A 16,586-nucleotide genomic window follows, 5' to 3' on the forward strand; every position below is an offset into this window, starting at 1 on the left:
TGGGAAATGAAGCGAAAGGTCTTCAGAGGCTAATCTCAAGCACTTGTAGAAGGGAGCGCCGGCGGACAGCCTTCATAAACAGCACGGGATTAATGGAAGGATGGATTAGGAGAGAGCTAAAGCTCTGGGAGGTCAGGGATCACTCGCTTTTCATTTCATACGCGGCGCTCCGCGGCCCCACAAACACACTCCATTACTACATTAGTGAGAGGAGCGGCAGCGCCAGACGGGCCTACGTTTTAAACTCCCGGACACGTGTCTCGCCCCGGACGCGACGGTCAATGCACAGGCGACCAGGGAAATGTCAGGAACCTGGAAGGCAAGGTAATGATCTTGGGTAAGAACAGCGGCTCTATGAGCGTGTTCAGCTCCAGAGACATAATACACCGGTTCACACGCTGCCAGCGTTGCCCTGCCAGTCTTAGGAGCCGTCTTCCCACCTCGCTCCCTCCCTCTCTCTTTCCTTCTCCCTCGCCCTAACCAGCACTATCCCCGTTTTTCCCCGTGTGAGGAGAGGTGACAGGATCGTTTCTCTGCGCCGTCGGGGTTCTTCGCGCGGGCGCTCCCCCGTCATCGCCGCGGCGGGGCGCGTTAAGGGAACAAAAGGCCGCTGTCGAGATGCAGTGTATCATGTTCCGGGATATGTATTTTTGGCGGCGGCTGAGAGGTCGGACAAAAGGACCGACGGGGGGGGGGGGGGGGTTTAGGAAATGTGTGCGGGAGCGCGTGAAGTGCTTTGAAAACTGAGGGCAGCTGCCGCATTCCGCACCGGGGGGGGGAAGCCGGCGACACGTCCTACGAGAGGATCCAGCGCGAGCGCCGCCGCCACCGTTCCTCGGGGTCACGTCACCCCGGCTCCACCGCGGTACCGGCTCCAAACCGGTCGGCTTAAAAAAGGAGCGTTCCGCAATTTCTCGACGGTACGGTAAGCGGGAGGCCACTCGGTTCGGTGTCGAGGTGACCGTCGTCGACACGCGAGGCCTCAGCGGAGCACAGACTCCCGTTTTTCTTGGTGTTTTTATTCTATTTTTTTTTCCACAAGAACCAACAGAAAAAGCCTGTTACACGAGCGCCAGCGCCTTTCGCGTGAACTGTCCCAATATGCCAGCCGTTTAAGAGTTTCTGCTAAACAACCGAGCAGGCCTTCGTAACCGCCTTCCACCGTCCCGGCCTTCCAAGCTGGCTGTGGTCAGGAAATGCCTGTCAGATAACAAATAACTAAGAGAAAGGGGGACGGAGTGTCTCGAAAAATGGAACGCGCGCGATGGGGCCGTCCAATGAAAACGCTCTATCGGGGTTCTCGCGCGACACTCCACAATCTGCCACGACATGGATGTGCCTGTGGTGTGGGGAAGGAATTAAAGAACAGTCAGTTTACCCTCTTTCCACCAGGAATGTGTCCCTCCAGACTTTGGGTTTCCGGTTGGGTTTGAATCTGGGAAAACAAAAAAAAAAAAAAATCGGAACGGTTATAGAATTCATATGGCCTGCGCGCGCTCGCCATCAGCTATGTCGGTCGCACGGCCGGCCAACATTATGCAACAGGAGACTTCGTGGGGTCAAATGCGAAATGAACGAGTTGTTTCGGAGCATCTAATCAAGTCTCTGAATCAGATTTTTAATGCCTTTATGCTCAAGCGGGTTGTCTGGTGTGGTGTGCATTGCAGCGTGCATTTTTCGTCGGCTAATTGGGGACAGCGATATGTTCACATCTGACTCTTCATCGCTGCCTGCTTTGCCTGGGGAAATCAGATGAACCAATTAGCATGCTGGAGTCAAAGACAAACAGGGAGAGAGTATCACCAGAGTATCCCAGCCAAAGTACCAGAGCTGGGATGAATCCCCCCCCCCCTCCCCTCCGCCCCCGCTCGCAAATTGTACTTGGAACGGCTCTTCGCGTAGCTGGGTCAAAGCCATTTCGTTTTGGCTGGGGCGCTTTCTATTTGCCGAGTATTACTGGCTAATGAGTGTGATTGTAGCACATGTGATGCACATTAGGCCGTTACTGTATATGCTTTGGATTCGGGGGAGAATGGCAGGACGGGGCCCCAACAAACCTGTTCCCAGTCTTCTCCTGCTCCAGCAGCTTAAGGACGGACTTTCCATCCATGTCTGGAGGGGTATCCAGCCCGGCGATGTGGAGGATGGTGGGAGCCAGGTCGATGTTCAGCACCAGATGGGGATTCCTACACCAAAGATACACACACATATATATTCTTGCACTTTAAGGAGCCTCATTAATAGCTCCTCCAGCCCCGAGGTGATCAAACATTTTCTACACGCTGTATTGGTGTCAGTCAGCCATTTTTGGGAGGATTTTAATGAGAGATAATTTGCTCTTACGTTGCCCCTGACTCCACGTTCGGTCCCCTCAGGAAGAAGGGCACACGTATGTCAAAGTCGTAAGGCATGGACTTGCCTTTGACCAGCCCAAACTGACCGATGTGGTAGCCATGGTCGGCAGTATAGATGATGTAAGTGTTGTCCAGCTCTCCGGTTTCCAGCAACATTTCATAAACCTGCAAATGAACACGATATGTATGCATTATAATTTGCCGCTATAAAGCTCCGACACAGCATGTGGTCCAGGTAAGTGCATAAAAATGAGTGGAGTCGAAACAATGTGGTGGCATTTACCTTCTGCACAGAGTCGTCCACAGACATGAGCGTCTGCAGCCTCTTCCTGTGGAGGAAGTTGGTGAACTCCATGTGGATGGGCCTCATCGGGCCTGTGTACTGCATGATCCAGTGTTTGTCCATGTTGGGGGCATAGTTGTAACTTGGGGTGCTGGCGAGGGGAGTACAAAAGGAAGGAGTTCCTGTTATTCCATGTTTCTCCAAATATTAGGCTATTATAAGACAAGCTCAAAGGAAAACTCTGGTATTTTCTAACCTAAATCTTATTATTGGATCATTGAGAGTACACCCCAATCTTGTTATTTATCCTGTATTGAGAGAATAGCCTCAACCGGCTATACTATGTATTGCACTGAGCCAAATACATAGTATAGTGCGGGGATTGCGGTCACAGAAGAGAGCATTGGGGATCTCCCCACGTGCACTCCAGACTCCTCAGTTCACACTGAGGATCAATCCCGGATCAATTTCACAGATTTGGACGCCAATCGCTCGCTCGACTCCCGATGATCGAAAATTAACCTTATTGCGTTTGGCTTTTGATGTCAGCATGTCTCGAGAAAACCAAAAGGCAGAGTCAAGTCGCAAACAGGCATGGAAAAAAAACATTCTCGAGCACTTGAAAATATGGGAGTCATCAGACAGCATAACAGGCATAAAGAACCCATTTAAAAGCAGTCTGCCACTTTTTACACAACCTTCTTTTTGAGAGCAGGTGCCCGTGGGACGCTTTAACCTGCCGTCCAGTGTGTTTGACAAGCACCGAGAGACGGGACCTGTTTGCCGAGGGAAATGTCTTAATGCCCGGTCGTCAGCGCGCTGGCTGTTTTTCCACGCCTCCCTCTGCCCATCTCTGCCTTCGCCTTCGCTCAAGAGACGAGTCTCGCCACTCCGCTTTGCGCCCTTGGCAGCGGCGGCGGCATTTGAGGGTTGGCACATGCTTAAGAAAAATAATAGGCTCCACCGTCAGGTTTGCAACAACTCCCGGGCTGAAAACTCAATAAGTCATGGTCATCTGAAGTGATGAAATTAAAAGGCTGGATAAACAGCGAGGAGGGTGGGAAAAGGGGCTGTGGTGTTGGCGGAGTCACCACTGAGAGACGAGGTTCAACTTAGTCCCTTACACAGACCAGAATGTAGTGCTGCCGTGAAATGCCAGTCTGTGTAAGAGAGAGAATACAGTATGTTCACCTGTCTAAGTGGCATTTTGAGTTAAGAGAAGAAGAGAGGAGAAGAAGGGTGTCGACCCAAATACTCTAACGTGGTATGAATTAAGACTTTTGGCTTGGAAAATAGAATAAGCAAAGCAAGTGTATGTGCCCGGGCGACCGCGTAAGGTCACGTTGTATCTAAACGCTGTGTCTAAAGGGTTCCTCTAATGCTGCAAGGGATGCATGAAAGCAATAATATAAGCACTTTAACTGTGTTTTTCTTCAAAAGCATTTTATTCCTAAAGCAACATGACAGTAAAGAGATGGGTTTCTGCGGGTCCCGGCCCTGTATAAGCAGAATCCTAGACAAGCTATACGGGCTTAGGTACTTAATGAAGATGTGCTACAGGAGCTGCTCCACGCCGACTGAATGAGCTGCTTCCTTCCCTTTTCGTCCTCGGGCCGTCATTATGCACGGGGTGAACTCTTCACCCAGCTAACCAGGCGGTCTAATAAGCCCCACAAAGGGACCTGTCTCTGGGCACTGGGCCACCAAGGTATGAGGCCCTGGGCACAGTGGAATCAGGAATGCAAGGGTCAATGAAATGAAGCCATTCCATATAGGAGAGGTCACACCTGCCCCCTGTCATATATAGGCTTGTGTTTTGTGGTATTAGCTCTGGATTACAAGCCTCCAGGCCAGTTTGCTCACTTCATAATGCCTCCTGACCGTAGAAAACCCTCGTCGCGGCGAGCAAGGTCGCTCGATCAGCTCGGTGGGACCCACAAAAACCGCATGTGTGCGTCGGATAAACCGGGTTTTTCCATAACAGGCTCACAACAGCACGTCGCCGCGAACCATCTCATCAGCCGTCGAATTTCGGGGAGAGTCTGCAGCTCGACTTTATGCCTGAGAGACGGAGTCAAACACCTTGGGCGAGGAATGTTAATGACATTAACATCAAACCCTCCCCTGGTATTGCTCCCGTCAAAAGTACAGACACCCGTTTGATTTACGAGCTTGCTCCTGTGTTTCTGCCACGCAGCCTCTTCCCGGCGCCCTGCTTTACACATTAGCTGTGTACATGACTTCAACAGCCAAGACAGAGAGTGGCTGAGCATTGCAGAGCTGGTCTTGAGTTTCCATTATCTGGCTTCAGGTGCTGGACAAACTTTGTCAAACGGAAGCCAGCCTCCTTGGACGCGACCTTGTGTCACGACATATTGAATGATAGATACCCGACGTAGACGAAGACGGGTGCCCTGGTGACATTAAGGAGTGCTGCCATCATCACAAGTGGTTCTCAGGTCATAGTTTCACTGTCATTGCCCTGACTATAGTACAAACAGGTGCACGCAAACATGTGCAGGCTACATGGAAATTTTGCAGCCTGGGGTGCCGAACCTTATCAAACGGGGTCTGTGGCCCAATGTGCATCAAATGGAGGGTCCTCGATATGAAAATAAAAAGGTTGAGGAGCGCTGGCATATCAGGTCATGGAGTGCATGGAAAATCAATTATGCCAGAGATCAACTCTCACTCTAACCCACGCTAACCACCTGTCATGTCGCACTGGCAACGGAGAAATTCACCACACCCACACCCACACCCACACGCACACCCACACCCACACCCAGTCTCAACCCTGAGTCACCCAAGGGCCTCAGAGTCCCAATGTGCACCTCTCTCTCTCTCTCTCTCTCTCTCTCTCTCTCTCTCTCTCTCTCTCTCTACCCGCAGGCTTGCGCTAAAAATAAATTAATAATGCCACAAAGGGTGTTCCAGAGCACACAATGCATTCCTCACATCCCAGGAACCGCGGGTAGGGACCGCTGATTGATATGGACAGGGTCAGGAAGTCCTCTGGGAGGACTACACAGGAGGGAGGCGCAGGGGCGGGGGGAGGGAGTATCGGGAGGCTGGGGGGCAGAAAGGGGGTGAGGCGGGTGCGATAAAAACCAAGCGGATGAGACATGTCTCCCGAGAAAGATAGGAAGGGGGAAGCGGGAAGACAAACAGCAGGGGGGTGAAAGTCCCAGCTGAACCCTCCCTCGTTCTCTCTCTTTCTCTCTCTCTCTCTCCTTTCGCTCTCACCTCTCCAACACCACCGGCCGCCTCGGGGCTCCCTGGGAGACGGGCGGAGGATGGGTTGGGTTGGCAGGGTAGCGTTGCCATGGAACTGCCCAAGGTATCAAAGCGCAACCACAACTAAGTGCTGAGAGGTGTGGGAGGCCACTGTTGGCTTTGGCTTTGGCTTTGGCACGGTGCAGTGTTCCTCCATAAGAGTGAAAACAATTCCCGATCCTCTTTCTGTTATGCGCCCCCGACTTTCCTCGGATGATAAATCGGGTTGATTTCACGCTTGCCGGGTTGTCAAGGGCTTGTTGCTTTTTCCGCAGCCTGTCATCACGCACGCTGTAATAATGGTTTTAAAATGTAAGCGCAAATACATACGTACACCGAATCGCAAGGAGCGCAATTGGAATTTTGCGAGAAAAATTCCCCACCAGCAGGCGAGTGCAAGCATTGCCAGACAGATAGTCTGGTCTGTGAATGTCTGCATGGGAGTATTTTAGTGTGTATAATTTATACGTCCGTACTTTTCACGAGCAAAATGTATATTTGGAAGTACGGGAATACGGAACGTAGCCCGTTGAGAAACCCCATTTTGGTTTTTGGATGAGGGTCAGAGTGAATTGCAACTACAACATAATATACAGCGAGACAGAGAGTCGTTTCTCCGGCCGGCAAACATGATAACATCAGGACTTACATCTGTATGTGTGTCTGTGTCTGTGTGTGTGTTTGTGTGTGTGTGTGTGTGCATGTGTGTGTGTGTGTGTGTGTGTGTGTGTGTGTGTGTGTGTGTGTGTGTGTGTCTCGTACATGTGCTGGGAGGCGTTGGGGAAGAGCTCAGAGAACTGCGGCGCCGAGTCCTCGGGCCCGTGCGGGGCGGCGTGGCTGATCACCATCATGACGGGCCGGTGCGGGTACACCCTCTTGGACACGCGGAAGAAGTTGATGCTGTCGTTGGTGATCAGATCCGTGAAGTAGTCCTGGAAAAAGAAGAGGGAGTGAAAGAGGGAATGAGTGTGAAGAAAAAAAACAAAAAAAAAAAAAAAACTCATGAAGACAGGACATAAGGAGGCCTTATATAGGACTGAGGGAAATCCAAAATCCAAAACTTCCAAATCATGTTGTTTTCACCAGACCGGTCGTTTTGCGACCAGTGAGGAGGGGGCCAGCGGGGATATGAAGAGGGGCTATTGAGTACACTGCTCCACCAATCTGTTGAGTCAACAGCTGGCAGCTCTCCTGTGTGTGTGTGTGTGTGTGTGTGTGTGTGTGTGTGTGTGTGTGTGCGTGCGTGCGTGTGTGCGCGCGCGTGTATTGCTGCCTCATCAGTGGATCTCTGCGGTATTCGATGTGACACTGCTTGATGGCGAGGGGAGTCCGTCGCTGCGGACTGGTATGCTGTTAAGACAACTACCTCTGTGTCGTCCTCTGTGCTATCTTTCCCGTCTTCCTCTCACTCTTCACGGGGTCGGTCTCTCTCTCTCTGTCTCTCTCACGCTCGAGAGAGGGGAAGGAAAGAACGATCGAACTCAGTGAAGCCGTCAGGCTCGGGACGCGGCAGAAAAGCGGGAGACGGAGGCGTAGTTTCGACAGTAGGGGAATGTGAATTTTCCTTTTTCTGAAACTCGCTCTGCCTCCGCGACGCCCGCACGGCGAGAAGGCCATCGGGGGAAAACAACAGTTTGACATTTATTGCATGGGGTGGGGGACTGGGGAAATAAAGCCCGAGTTCAAGGATTAAGACTCAGGAAATTTGACATTGTCACATGATACAACCCGCTGGGGCGCTTTTCTTATCCCAGCCCCGTTGCCAGGCGGATGGAGTCACTGACACTTAGGTCACACCCTTCGTTAGAATCACAACAGCATTTGTCAAAATTGCACCAGCTGATGAGGCACTATATACCTGCACAACGGCCGTCTGCGGCCACTTCTTGGCAGACAACACGGAGCTGGGAGTGCCAGGGTTGAGAATGAAAGGGTAAAGGGTGATTTCCCCCCCGAAATGTCAGAAGTGGCTTTGGCTGATTCACGCTGTCTCTATTAATAGCCTTTATGGCCTTCTTTTAATGGCCTGGCTGCACATGCCCAGTGAGACTGTTGATTGCGTGCACATGGCAAAGCGTTGCCATATTGGTTTCCTCCGAGCTGCCAACTCTCCATGATCTGAGTCACTGCTTGCGGAGGGGTTCTGGTGGGTCAAATGGAAGCGAGAGTGTCAGGGCGAGCGGCCGGCCAACCACCACCAAATGGTCATTAAGGTGACAAGTTTTAAGCCCTTACATTTTTCCTCCTCGTTCCCAGAGTGGATAAGTGGTGAGCGGCGTTAGCGTGCATTCATGTTTGACATTTGCTCTGAGTCAGTGTCACGTGTCCTGTCCACAGATTGCCAATTTAAAACCTATGAAACTAACATTTGGATATTAGATGGTCTTGACATTCAATCTATTTGGTTTGTGCAGGGTTTTTTTTCTGTATGCGGTTTCCATTGTTGGTGGCGGCTCCGCCTTTCCTGGCCGTTCCAGCCATGGTGAATTTCATAAACAAGCATAGCTTTTTGTTGTCAGTAAAATATATAGATAAATGTTGATTATAAACATTCCAATAAATAAATAACTTGTGGTGTAATCCACCCGATACAGAAAAATGTTATGGATTTCCACTTTAAATTCAGAGGAACCAACCAGATCCGATCCGATCATAAACACAGTCAACAAGTTTCCCTTTCGCTCTGATTCCACATCCCAATGCACTGTTAGCGAGCGAGAGCAAAAACTTGGGGATCATTGACTCACAAAGTGCCCCTTGACGAGGACTTTCACCTCAAACACAGTAGCCTCTTCACAGATGGAAAAGCCAGTCTGAGCCTAATTGAATTAAATAGCTGTTCGAGTGCCTCATCAAATCACAATGACCCGGTGTGCAAACCGCTCTCCGAGTGATACTGTGAACTTCTCACCCTGTGGGAGCCTGTGGAGAGGGGCTGACACCTCTCCAGCGGAGGCAGGTTAATGGGCTCTGGCAGGAAAGTGCTTGTGCCGGGGTCCATTTGGTCCCAAAACCACAATCTGCTGACTATGCCCCTTGTCCCGTAAACACCTTGCCCGCACCTTGTGGATAACTTTACACCTCAGTATAACCCAACAGGCATGTCATTTGGCATGGGGATACCAGTCCAAGCACTTGTTTGCCCATCTTTCGTGTAGACCATTTATAAACTCAACTGGATGTGTATCTAAACCATGAACCGCCCCCCTCCCCTCCCGTCCGTGGTGCATTCCTCGTGTCTTTGGGGCGAGCACTACCTGAGGTCGTTGGCACGGAGCGGGGGAAAAGAAAGTGACAGCTCCTGCAAAAAAAGAAAAGAAAAAAAAAAAAGAAAAACGAACTCTGGAAGATGGATGCCCGGTGCCATGCCAAGCCCAGCAAGGCAAACACGGAGCGCTCAGACTGCTCATCTTTGCATTCTGACACGGGGACGGCAAAATAAATCTTCCTGGTATGACGACGCAAACATTGGCCAGGCTGTGTGGTTTTTTGTTTTTTTTGGTTTTTTTTTGCATGTCCGTTTCAAACAGTGTTCTCGTGAGATCTGATGTACACCGGAGGTCAAATTTCTTCCGCATCGATGGTCAGAGAGCCTTTTCTGCCGGGGAGTTGCTTTCCTCTGTATCTTTTAGTTTTTTGTAACGGACGAAGTTGATCCGTGATCCATACGGGTCGCCCACCCCCAGTCGAATGTGAACCGCGGATCAATTGTAAAATGTAACCAGCATAGTGGAATACAGTATACTGCCGCTGTTAGTTTTTATAGTAATAATTCAATAAATCTCTGAATTGATTTTCATGGAATTTGCTTTGTTATAAACGTGAGAAAATTGAACATGATACTGGTTTCTTATTGGAAGTAAATTCAGTTACTGGGGGCGGATCTCATCATATTTTTTCATGCACTACCATGTTTAAAGGAAGAAGGTATCATGTGTGCCTCATATTGCAGTTAACAGCTAACAATTGAGTATTGCATATTGAATATTATATTTTAAGATTTTTTTTTAAATATTGGAGATCTTGACTGTTGTTTTCATTCAAGGCCACGGGCAAAGGTTCGTTGCTTTAAGTGTTGTACAGAATAAATGGAAAGTAAAGTAATATTTGTCTCCCTTTTACTTTTGCAGATCCGAAAAAATGATCCGATCCGTGGTACCAGCCGGACAGTGAGTTTTGTGACCCATCGCACCTCTCGTAACTATGATTTATAAATAACACAAAAAAAGGGCTGTTGTTTCCCCCTGCTATCCTCACTGCGTGATAAAGGAACGGCTAAATACACTGCAGCACGAGGAGACACCACTTCAAATCAACGCTTCCCCTTTAATTTCGGCCGAGAATTCCTGCCAGCAAGGATCACAACGTTGTGATATGCGCAAGGGCTGCAATTCACATTTATAAGTGAAGGCCAACTGGAAATTAGTCGGGAGGAGACCGTACGTTGGGTCATAAAGGAAAAAAACAAATAGGTGATTAAATTAATGGCCCCCTTTAAGGAATTGTGGGAACACACCAGCGGGCACATACCTTGGCATATTCCGCGCCATGCTTCTCCTTGTAGCCGTTCCGACAGACGGTGTAATTATAGAAGCGGGAATTTTTGATGAGCCCAACCCACTCACGCCACCCAGGAGGGATGTAGCTGCCGTTGTACTCGTTGAGGTACTTGCCGAAAAAACCTGCGGACGAGAAGTGGGGTGGGGGGGAGATGACCAAAATGTTTTACTCTAAAGAGACCCAGTCCCTAACCCTTTTTTTTTTTTTTTTTTTTTGGATTCTCTGAAAGTTGCATTTCCCTAATTTTACAGGAGCCAGTCTAGCTGATCCCATCTTCTGCATTGCATTGAGCTAACACAGTTTGCATGCAGCCCGTTACTATCTCGGTTCTGGACACACAGGGATGAAATCGACCTTCTTAACTGGATCTGGGTAAAATGGTCAAAAAAGCGCAATTCCCAAGAAACTTCCCGATAAAGTGCCACCTGGGGGAAAACTTCAGCACAAGCTTTACTCTAGACGTGCTTTTAACCTGACCAACTCCCTCTCACCTATGGAAGTCTTTATGTTGTGGGGCCTGCGTGACTGTGTGCACGAGGTTGGACGTCATACTTTTTTGCCTGTGTCTCTTTTCCCTGGCTGCACTACACAGCTCTCCCCAGCGAGCTGAGCTGGGCAGGGAGCCAGCCCGTCCCGGAGAGGGCTAATTGTAGACTAACGCACCAGCTCTAAACCACAGGCCGTGCGGCAGCCCACAGGACCCAATTGAGTCGCCCGGTCCAGCGCCTGCCCGTCACTCACGTAGACACTGTCTGATGAGCCGCGACAGCGACCTGGCACTGCCTCCATGTTTGCATTTCTCACAGCAGACAGGCAGGCAGGCGGGCGGGTGGGCGGGCAGCTAAAGCGACGGGCTCTGCATTCCATAAAAATGTGCATTGACCAACAGGAGCAAAAGCCAGTGAGGCCAGTGGGCCGTTGGAGCTTGATGTGGCTGAAAACACCACCGAAACCTGAAAACCGAGGAAACGGTCGACATCCCCCCACAAGTTAAAGCTGAGACATGGCTCCTATAAATCACTCCTCCTATATGTGTGAAAGAGTCTCTCTTAATCTATCTTTAACATAGGCAGAATAAGAAATAAGAAGTACTCCAAAAAAAACCCCAAAAAGTATTTATTTTCCCATTGCATACTACACATATCAATCCCCATTGGACACGTACATATTACACACATATATGTGTTGGTAGCTTTTAAGTCCACCCACCTGTCCGGTAGCCGGTGTTGTTGAGGTAGACGGCGAAGGAGCGCGGCTCGTGCTGCGCCTGCCACGATGGCGACGAGCAGTTCTCGTTGTTGGTGTACGTGTTGTGGTTGTGCACGTACTTCCCCGTCAGCATGGACGAGCGCGACGGGCAGCACATCGGCGTAGTGACGAAGGCGTTAGTGAAGGCCGTGCCGCCGTCCTCCATGATCTTACGGGTTTTATTCATCACCTGGAGGGAACCTGAAAGCAGAGAAGAGGCAGAAACCAATGCCAAATATGAGGTGTTGTGTCACCGTCAACCCTGCCAGCTGCTGCCTGTTTTTTTTTTTTTTTTTTTTTTTTTCAAAAAACAAGTCTCTATTTATTCTATTTCCCGCCGGATAAACAATGCATATGGAGAACAGATAACTTCACCTTTTCCCAGCGAATTTGCTGTATTCGGGCAGTCGTAAACATAATCATAATTCATTATGCATGATGTAAACACAAATACGGTAAATGGAAGCGTGGGCCAGATGGCTCCGCTGGTTCTGCTTATGGTTTCCATTTAATAATTCATGTCTGGCAAAACGCTGCAATACTTTTCCATATGCAATATAATACAATTTGAAAATGCTGAAGCATATAAAAATACAGTAAGGGCAGAGAAAACTGGCTTCGGGGGTATTAGAAATAAAAATGGAAACAGGAGTGAGAAACAAATCAAATAAACAAAACGAATAAAGATATAAAAAATGATGCAATGCACTAAGTTGCATTGCAGAAAATATATGTTTACCACTCCTACTACCTCTGTACTGTAAGTTAAATTAAGAACTAGGAAAAGAAAATAGAAAAATCTAAATATACATTTAGTCCCCAATAAAGCTTTAGACATTGGCCTTTGTAATAAAATAAATTAAATGAAATTACGCTCATGTCATCTGCTTTGGGATAAATTATTTGTTCCCCACCACACCGTGAACTACACAAAAAAAAAAAATAATAATAATACATAAATAAATTCACAGGTCCTACAAAGTGAGTGAACCGTACCCAGCTCCACGTCCTGGTCGTCCGTCATGATGAGGATAATGTTGGGTCGGATGTTCCGGCGGTCCCTCTGGATGCGGCCCCGCAGGGACTGGGCTCTGGTGGTGGTGAAGGCCCAGGTGCCCGGGGCCCAGTCCAGGGACAGGAGGGCCACCAGCGCCAGCCACCGCACCAGCATGGTGGTACCTGGGAGGGGTGGAGAGCGAGCGGCGACGGAGGAGGGGGTGGATGAAGAGCCGCGTGGAGGGAGGAGAAGTACAGCACAGGGTAGCTCCCACAGCCGAGGAACAGTCTGTGAAGAGGAGGAACGGAGAGGTTTCATTACAAAAACAGGGAGAGGAACTGATACCGGTTCAGGGGTGTCATCACTGAAGAATGGAAAGCAAGAAATAACGTAAGACTGGCACTAGAAATAAAAATAAAAATGATAGGCATTTTGAGAAAGACAATGAATGAAGAACCCCAACTTTCAACATGTTTATTCATATTAGAAAACTCTGTGACAGCTCTCACAACTTCACGCTGATGGACTGAGCAGCTAAAAACAACGTTCAAACCTCCCAGGCACAGAACGGTATTTTTTCTTTGGGTAGACCAAACCACAACACATTGCGTATTGACTAAATTATGCCCTCTTCTAAAAAACAAAAAAAATCCCTCGACCGCAAACTCTGCCGACCTGGGCTGAACCAGCAAAAGTGAACAAGAAAAACCTTTAAGGACATAAAGAGCCGTGGAGCTTAAAAAACAGATCTCACCTTAGAGAAATTCCATGAGTCGTGTTTTGAATTTTTCCATGTAAAATCTATGCACCTTCTCCAGTCGGAGCAGCACCAGAGGCTCTTTCCTGAATGAGATAATACACACACACTGGCACACGAAAAAAAAAAAAAAAAAAAAAAATCCCTCTCCATCTCTCAACTGGAGAGCTTTGTTCGGCTCACCACGCTGCCGACACGCCATTGGCCGTCCACAATCAAACATCCACAGACACGCATCGGCGTGAGCCAATGGCAGCCCGTCCTCCACCTGTCACTCAACAGTCACCCCCCGGTGGGTCAAGCGTGACGGAGGGCCCGCGGGGTAAGACGGGACCCGCTGTGGGGGGGGACGGGGGGGGAGGACAAGGGGGAGGGAGGGTTCCGCTACATTAACCCCATGCCACTGTCGCCAATCACAGATTTACACTGAGTCATCCAAGCCCTCGGCTGCCGCCTCTCCCTCGCAGGCTCTCACAGCCGGCCATCTAAGCTCAACCAGGGCAGCTGAACAACATCTCATTGTCATGGCCACTCAATAAAAGTCAGAGCCCCGCCAAGGTCTTTAAGAAGAGCTGTTGGAGTAGAAGTGCATACCATTAATACTTTGAGAAGTAACCTTTTCAGTAAAACTCTGTTAATGTTGCTGGATTGTCAATGAATTGTCAATGAATGCCATTGGTTCCATTGAGGAACACAATAACAGGCCTATATCTCAGAGCATGGTTCGTGGACACAAGATGGCCCATGACACTAGAACAATGACTACTTCATCATTGGCCGTGAAAGTGCCTTATGGGTAACTAGCTCAATGTGGGCCACCAGATTGTTTTTTATTCTGGGTTAATAGCCTGGAAACAAATGACAGGTCTGCCACACCTGAGCCCAGTCAAACCCCTACAAACCCCTGGCCCCACCCTCATCTTCATCGGAGCCAAAAATCCTTAATGGCGTCCCCTTAAAACATTAGAGAACACTGAATTAGGGAAGGACTACAGGTCTTAATATCAGTATCTAATGCAATGAAACGTATGTGTTTAAGTCACGTGCACTGGGCTTCATCATTCTGAAGTAAGAGCAAGAGCAGGAGCCATGACGGGAGTGATACTGGACATGTATATGTCTGAGATTTGTACGACATGCACATAAACACACACACACACACACACACACACACACACACACACACACACACACACACACACACACACACACACACACACACACACACACACACACACACACACACACACACACACACTTGTGAACGCCAAAAGAGCTTGCATCAACAAACTCCATGACACCTGCACTCAGGGAAATGAGTGACACAACATTTTGTCGATGTTGTGTGATGGGGTGAGAAAAGTCATGTTTAAAACCATGAGACCGCTTTGCTTTGCTTTTAATATCATATCCCTGCCTTTTCCTTTAGCCAGATGCTGGTTGTGATAAGCGGAGCCTTAGATGGAGCTTTAAGAGGTTTTTTGGAGACATGCATGGCCCGGGCCGGCATGCCCAGTCATCCTGACTGCCCTGTGCAAACACTGGCGCTGTTTGGACAAACCCCCCTCCGGCGTGGGGTAACAGAGTGCACGGACCCTAACAGCAGATTACACGCCACCTACGCAAAACTACCGTACTCGTACACTGACACACACTCACACAAAACTCGAATACAGGCGTGAGCATGCACTGATACGTACAGATGGATATCCATTGTGAGTGTCGTCCAATGACTGGAACACTTTCCACTCGCCAAACCGAACTACACCGTCAGACGTGCTCAGCCCTTTTCTCGACTCTATTCCGGTCAGCCAACCAGCGAAATGTTAGCACCCAGCCCACATTCAATTGGACACACCAATGATTCCCAGCAATAGCCTTTTCACGTGACCTAAGGCATCTAGAAAACAGACAAGGAGACTCATTGTGCTGACTGATATAAACGTTGTGGTGCTAATGCGGTTAGCTTCAGTGATATCAATAGCCACACTGTCTAATGTAACTAGCATGGCAAGGCTAATAAAATGCCATAAAGACTGACCTTGTATGAAAAGACATAGCTGCTGTTTTGACCTACGGCAGACATCTCCCTTGGCCTCAGGATCACCCCTCGCCCTGAATCAACTTGACACAGTCCTCTTTCCTTTCGTGCATCATCAAGTTAAAAGTTGCAATTGACATGTTGTAAGAACTAATTCTCAGCAGATTGTACCGGTTTTGAATAGTGATTTAGGGGGGCAACAATGGTGCAGGAGGTAGAGCGGGTCTTCCAGTAATCAGAGGGTTCCTGGTTTGATCCCAGGCTCCTCCTGGCAGCACGTGGAAGTGTCCTAGTGGAAGACACTGAACCCCTAACTGCTCTTGATGAGCAGGCAAGCGCCTTGTGAGGCATGTATTGTAAAGCGCTTTGAGTGGTCGCAAGATAAGAAAAGCACTATATAAATTGCAGTCCATTAACAATTTGAGCAAGAACATGTCTGGCGAAGGTGTTGCTTCATCATTTTCACAGCTTTACGTCCAGGTAAAGCCATTCAGGAGAATGGAGATTATCTTACACACTTTATGTTCATCAATCTATAGCATCCGAACATTGTTGCATAGCCAAGAGGCCGAGCTGCTAGAGGGAAGTCAACTCACCAAGTGACAGTCTGGTATGTGGAGATGAGTGGCTGCTGTTTGTAGAGCCAGATGGTCAGATGGATGGCAGGATGAAGCTCAACAGCCCAAAAAGTTTGGTGACAGTTCATGAGGTGAGCAACTAAGGGGCTGGAAATCTGTTTCCATGGATGTTTAAGAATTACAGTGATCTTAAGCATTAGGCAGTTGTCTTATCCAGAGGGGATGAGATACATAGGTTAATGGAAGTTAATGAATATACAATTCAAGAGCTCTATGGCGCCTGTTCCAAGTTTGTTGAGATATATATATATATATTAACATTTGTGGAGAGTGGGTGAGTATTTAAGGAATACTCAGGAACTCCTCAAGAACAAGAAAAAATATTCACAACAAAGGTATAATTATAACAGAAACCAAATGTTTCCCCTACCTATTGATCCTTCATTATCCAGATTGACAGTGAGATCTGCCCTAAATCCCATGGTTAACGGA

At 48.7% G+C, this 16,586-nt stretch overlaps 1 protein-coding gene across 3 annotated transcripts in view; it reads right to left on the minus strand.

Annotated features, from left to right (window-relative positions):
- sulf1 (sulfatase 1) overlaps positions 1-16,586 on the minus strand; it is a 41,810-nt gene that overhangs the window by 13,797 nt on the left and 11,427 nt on the right. For all 3 annotated transcript variants that reach the window (XM_080020530.1, XM_080020529.1, XM_080020528.1), the window contains exons 2-9: positions 12,718-13,006; positions 11,683-11,922; positions 10,444-10,595; positions 6,676-6,845; positions 2,638-2,788; positions 2,344-2,519; positions 2,058-2,186; positions 1,379-1,435 (exon numbers count right to left, since the gene is read on the minus strand). In XM_080020530.1, coding sequence (XP_079876656.1) covers positions 1,379-1,435; positions 2,058-2,186; positions 2,344-2,519; positions 2,638-2,788; positions 6,676-6,845; positions 10,444-10,595; positions 11,683-11,922; positions 12,718-12,892 — 1,250 coding nt within the window. In that variant the 5' untranslated portion in view covers positions 12,893-13,006. The remainder of the gene's footprint in view (positions 1-1,378; positions 1,436-2,057; positions 2,187-2,343; positions 2,520-2,637; positions 2,789-6,675; positions 6,846-10,443; positions 10,596-11,682; positions 11,923-12,717; positions 13,007-16,586) is intronic.

The sequence above is a fragment of the Zeus faber genome (genome assembly GCF_960531495.2).
Source record: "Zeus faber genome assembly, chromosome: 19".
Classification (NCBI taxonomy): Eukaryota; Metazoa; Chordata; class Actinopteri; order Zeiformes; family Zeidae; genus Zeus; species Zeus faber.